At 42.8% G+C, this 6000-nt stretch overlaps 1 protein-coding gene across 2 annotated transcripts in view; it reads right to left on the bottom strand.

The window, feature by feature from the left end:
* Positions 1 to 1136: 1136 nt before the first annotated feature.
* Positions 1137 to 6000, bottom strand: part of DRAM1 (DNA damage regulated autophagy modulator 1) — a 30213-nt gene continuing 25349 nt past the window's right edge. The window contains exons 6-7 of one of the 2 annotated variants that reach the window (XM_087723037.1): positions 4216 to 4308; positions 1137 to 1535 (exon numbers count right to left, since the gene is read on the bottom strand). In XM_087723037.1, the coding sequence (XP_087579163.1) occupies positions 1491 to 1535; positions 4216 to 4308 (138 nt within the window). In that variant the 3' untranslated portion in view covers positions 1137 to 1490. The remainder of the gene's footprint in view (positions 1536 to 4215; positions 4309 to 6000) is intronic. The other variant, XR_015697702.1, reaches the window with a different exon arrangement.

Raw genomic sequence — 6000 nt, 5'->3', positions numbered from 1 at the left:
AATAAAGCTGTATAAAAGGCAGACATAACACCTGTAACAGCATAGGCATGTTCGGAAAGGGCATGGAGGAGCGTGGGGGGGGGAGAATGGGGGAGCAGTGCCCCCCGGCGTCCCCTTTTTGGTCCAAGGAGGCTTCAGGGAGGCCTGCTAGGCCCAAAACAGGGTGCGGGGGTCTCATGGGATGGTCATGTGTGCATGCGCAGGGGAAAAGAGCACGAGTGGTATCACACGCGCATTGTATTATGGGTGTGGGCACGCACGTGTGCACTGTTGCGCATGCATGCTTTCAGCATGCGAGGACAAATAGGCTAGCCATCACTGTGATAGATTATACAGATGGTAGAAAGGGGTGAGAAGGGAATTTGTGTGGGTCTTTGTGCGTGTATTACCGGTACCTTGCCTTTTCAAACAAAGCTTTGAGTTTGGTAAATCTTCATTTTTCACATAATAGTAGCGTGTCCCTATTTTTGATCTGTGATGTAGCCATTTTGATATACTAATATACCATATGAAGCAAAGTAGGGACGCGGTGGCTCAGTGGCTAGGACGCTAAGCTTGTCGATCAGAAAGGTTGGCAGTTCAGCAGTTTGAATCCCTAGCGCCGCATAACTGAGTGAGCTCCCATTACTCATCCCAGCTTCTGCCAACTTAGCAGTTCAAAAGCATGTAAAAATGCAATTTAAAAAATTGGAACCATCTTTGGCTGGCCACATGACCATGGAGACGTCTTCAGATAGCACTGGCTTTGAAACAGAGATGAGTGCCGCCCTCTAGAGTTGGGAATGACTATGTGCGAGGGGAATCTTTACCTTTACCTTTATATGAACCAATGTTCCTCAGACTGGCCCTCTGAAGATGTGAGGAGACTGTAACTTCAGGACATTTTGACATGTGTTTCCAAGCACATTCACCTAAAACAGGGATTCGCAACTGGGGGTGCGAGACGATATTCCAGGGGGTGTGAAAACTTGGGTTGAGAAGTTTCAAAATTATAGTGCATATGCATAATTATATGCATAAAATTATTTACTTTAGGGGGTGCCAGAATATATCGGAAGCATTCTATGGTTGCGGGGTATAGAAAAGGTTGGGAACTTAAAAGAAAGGTCCATTGAATTCAATTGAAATCTTCCAAGTAATTGGTAGCTGGAATTGCAGCTTTTCTTTAGTCTTTGTCTTTATTCACCAAGTGAATAAAAAAGAAAGAGATATTACAGTAGATAAACATTTATTCCTTAGTGATTACATATCTCAGAGGTCCTCTATTTTTTTAAAAAAAACATTAAAATGTATTTATAATACAAAAAATTATTAGTAGATTGGTTACATAGGAAATATAGCCTAAAATTAAAAATACATTTTTTTCTTGACAATGATTATACAATTTGCAGCAGTGATGCATCAGGTTCATGCCAGGTCAATCTTGGCCATTGCAACAGTTTATATAACCCCCCCCCCAAAAAAAAATCCAGCTAACTAACAATAAGTGGTCAGAGGTCTCCACGAATTTCTGTTGATATTTGTATGGTGACTTCCTAGAAGAAAGGATTATAAGAAAAAGGCAAAAATCAGTAAATCATTACAAAGCACACATTTAAACATAAACAGAAGATACCAAGTATGGAATTAGGGAAAGATGCATTTACTGCCTCAAACAGCTGCAACTGAAATCTGAAATGAATTGTTAAAACAATTTGCTAATATTTTAAGTGTCTTAACTGTGGATTCCAATGCAAAGGACTAAATACAGGTAGTCTCCATTTAAGTACCACAATTGGGATGAGCAACTCCACCACTAAGCAAAGCAGTCTCTGAGTGGGAAATCATACGATTGTGATTGTGCTTTCATTTTTCCACTTTCAGTGAATGCTCACCTGGACAGTGCTGGGACAGCTGGCTCATAACTGACAAGATTAATCAGTTTCATATCTTTACTTTTAATTTATTTATACTCTACCTTCATCATTCTTATGTATAACTATAGACAGACAGCATACCTAATACTCCTCCCTCCTTCTATTTCCCCCCAAACAACAACCCTGTGAGGTGGGTTGGGCCAAGAGAAAGTAACTGGTTCAAAGTCAGCCAATTGGCTTTCATGCCTAAAGTGGGACTAGAACTCACATTCCTGGTTTCTAGCCTGATGCCTTAAACACTAGATGAAACCGGTTCTAATTTGCCTCAAAACCACAATCGCGCTCACCCAGCATTGAGATATTTAACAAGAATGGAATTAATGTTTGTATTTATATTTATTGGAGAGGAAGGGATTACAAGAAAGTAAGCAGGCATACAATGGGGCATACATATTGAAAGCAATGCACTGATGCTGGCAGCCATGAGGATGCTACTTAAACTGCCCCATTGTGTGCCTGCTTACTCTCTTGTAATTCCTTTCTTTCCAATCTCTGCTCTTCAAGGGTAGGTGGGTATAAAACAATGTCAGGTACAAGACAATGCGTACTGACACTAATGATGATCACGTGACTAAGGGACAGGACCCCAGTAACTTTGAATGGTTGCTGAACGAGGCAGTCAGTAAGTGAGGACTATATGTAGTACACCTCAGTCCCACTAATATATATTTCTGGTACTAACACTATTAATGAGATCTAAATATGGGTGTTAACTTTTCAGAAACATTCGTCTAGATTAGATGAGATGAGATTAGTTTTATTGATTAGCCTATAGGCCAGTGATGGAGAACCTTTTTTGGCTCGTGTGCCAAAAGCGAGGGGAGCACAGGGGGGGGGGTCGTGTGTGGGCGTGCCACACCCATAATGCTATGTACACGACTACAGCGTGCATGCGCGTACGACCAATGTTCCCCCCATCTTTGGCATGATTTTTTTGCCCTCCCCAGGCTCCAGAAGCTTTGTAGGAGCCTGGGGAGGGCAAAAACAGCCTTTCCCACCCGCCTCTGGAGACCGAAAAACTGGCCCTACCAGCAAACCGGAAGTTTGGGAACGGACTTCCGGTTTCCTCCTAGGGCCAGTTTCTAGGAGGCTTCCCTGAAGGCTCCGGAGGGCAAAAAACGGCCCTATGAGCAACCTGGAAGTCACTTCTGGTTTGCTCATAGTGTCATTTTTTGCACTCTGGAGCCTTCAGGGAAGCCTCCTGAGGGCTCCTGAAGGCTCTGGAGGGCTAAAACCAGCCCTACAATCAAACCGGAAGTCCATTCCCGAATTTCCGGTTTGCCCATACGGCCAGTTTTCCACGCTCCGGAGGCTTCAGGGAAGCTCCTGAAGCCTCCGGAGGGCAAAAAATGACCTCAAAAGAAGGCTGTGTGCCCTGACAAATGGCTCCGCCTGCCACCTGTGGCACATACAAACTATGTATGCCATAGTTTCGCCATCATGGCTATAGGCCATATCAAAGTACAAGGTTCTAACATGTATTACCAATAAAGTCCTACACACATAATTTAAAATAAAAGTAGGGTAAAATACAATAGTTATAGGACAAAATATAATAATTTAATACACAAATATGTAAAATAGAATATAATAACATAAAATTACATTTCTGTGCTAACTCTATCGATGAGATCTAAATATCTGTTAATTTTTCAGAAATATTTCTTCTAAAAAATGTGGCATGAAAAAGATCTTAAGAAGGTCACTTCAAGATCTAACAGCTGCATACATACAGCTTGTTAGTTTGGTTAGCTTTAGCTTCATTTCATTTTTCAGGCTTTATTGTCATGATGGTGAACCTATGGCACGAGTGCCAGAGGTGACATGCGTGCAGGCACATTTGGGCACTTGGTGTCTAAAAGGTTTGCTGTTGCTGCTTTATTGCTTGATTGCTTGGACCAAATTAAGCTAAATGAATTAGGTGAATCAGCCACTATTTGTTTCCCCCTTCTTTCTGTTCTACAATAATTCCTACCCAAATGAACTTGGAAAATTTCTGAAACATTATAGCTTTACCCATTCTCCCAACTTTCAAAATCTCTAATAAACTCATGTTCTAGTAAGTCCACATATACTTTGCAACATGAGTGGCTAGTACACCAGTCACTGGACTTCAGCTCAGACAAGTACTCAGGGATGCGATCTGTAACTATTGGTCTCTCTATAAAGAGGCTACACCAGAGGTCTGCAACCTGTGGGCCGTGAGGGATTTGCAACCAGGTTTTTTTTTGGTTGCAAATCCCTTACTACACAAATTACTTCAATGAATTTTGCCCACCTGATAGTTGTGCCTGCTTACCTGAAAGTCTCTGATATACGTTAAGAAGAAGAACACAAAGCCGAAGGCTACTGTCCATTCGCAGATTGCACTTACAAAATGGTACACATAATCCTAAGGGAAGGAATATATACATAAAAACCCATTAAATAGAGCCATTACATTGTTTGCAATGGCAAGCAAAAGGTGAGTCAAGTATAGAGATAGCAAATAACTATATACCAGATGGATAGTGTGGTAGAAAAGTACTTATTGGTTTAGAATTGCATCCAATTAGTGTCCCTTCACAGGCAGGATGTTCTTTGATTCAGCAGAAGCCTCGTCAGTGGAAAAAAGGATGTAATTGTCAGTAATTGCCCTCTTCCTGCATTCTCCATGTTGTTCTGGAAGATTGATCCCCAATCTTAAAAAGATTTGGGAAGAGGAGAAAACTTCGAAGTCTGCCTCTTTCTCTAATGCACTGACAGAAGTCCCTGTTACATCAAGCACTGTTGTAATCAAATGAAAACAATCTTATTGATTTACTGAATTTCACTAGACATAGCACGTATACATTTCCTATGTGGCTTATCACAGAGATGGGTTGCCAATTTCTCTACCGGTTTGGGTGCACTGCTGCACGGGCGCGATGCTTCTGCACATGTGCAGTAGCATCCAGGCAGGTGGGCAGAGCCTCCTGCCACTGCTACGACTGGTTCAGCTGATCCAGCAGCAACCCACCTCTGGCTTATCATTGATGAAAATCTAATACCCTTTCCCCTGAAAATAAGATCTATCAAAAATAAGACACAGCATGTTTTTACGTGCACCTAATATAAGCCCTACCCCAAAATAAGCCCCACTTAAGAGCCATCGCAACTGGCCGCCCATATATTTTGTCTGGTTGCTCGCGATGCCGTGGCCATGAGGCAAGGTTGGGGACAAGAGCTGCCCCACATACCCTACACCAACTTACCTCAGGGGCCCCACAGCTAGGCCATCCACACCCTGACACCTATGTCACCCTGACACCTGCCTCAGGGCAGCAGATTAGCAGCCATGTGCGGCCACCGGCCCACTTCTTCTGTTTAGGGCTGGAATGGAGCAAGAGGCCAAGTGGTGTGTTGGTCCACAGCTGCAAAGTGAGGCAGGTGTTGGGAGCACGGATGGCCTGCTTGCAGGAGCCCTGAGGTAACCTGGTGCAGGGCACATGGGGCAGCTTTATTAGCCGCCTTATGGCAGCGCCACTACCACACTGCACAGCCTCCTGCCCCGACACAAGGAAGCAGGATTGGGCCTCCCATACATGGGGGGAAAATAAGACATCCCCCCAAAATAAGGCCTAGTGCATATTTTGGGACACAAAAGAAAATAAGACCTGGTCTTATTTTCTGGGAAACACAGGTATTAAAATATAAAACACACTATATCTGGATCATTTTTCATTACTAAGCTTCTACAAGCACCCATACAAGATAGGACAAATATTGGCGCCCTGGTGGCACAGTGGTTAGAATGCAGTATTGCAGGCTAATTCTGTGCACAATCTGAAGTTCGATTCTGAGTGGCTCAAGGTTGACTCAGCCTTCCATTCTTCCAAGGTCGGTAAAATGAGGACCCTGATTGTAAGGGACAATGTGCTGACTATGTAAACCACTCAGGAAGTGCAGTAAAGCACAATGGAGCAGTATATAAGACTAAGTGCTATTGCTATTGCTATTTTCTTGAGAATCATTGCTCTCAGCCATTTCGAGTTATTATTAGAATTATTTCAGGTTTTTTTAAATAAAAAAATGAAATGTAAGTTCTTGATATCATGACAATGTT

This window comes from Thamnophis sirtalis, unplaced genomic scaffold (genome assembly GCF_051295495.1).
Source record: "Thamnophis sirtalis isolate CommonGarterSnake01/CBP01778 unplaced genomic scaffold, rThaSir2_p1.2 scaffold_9, whole genome shotgun sequence".
In the NCBI taxonomy this organism is placed as follows: domain Eukaryota; kingdom Metazoa; phylum Chordata; class Lepidosauria; order Squamata; family Natricidae; genus Thamnophis; species Thamnophis sirtalis.
The sequence above is the reverse complement of the archived record's forward strand: the minus strand, read 5'-3'. Positions and strand labels throughout refer to the sequence as shown.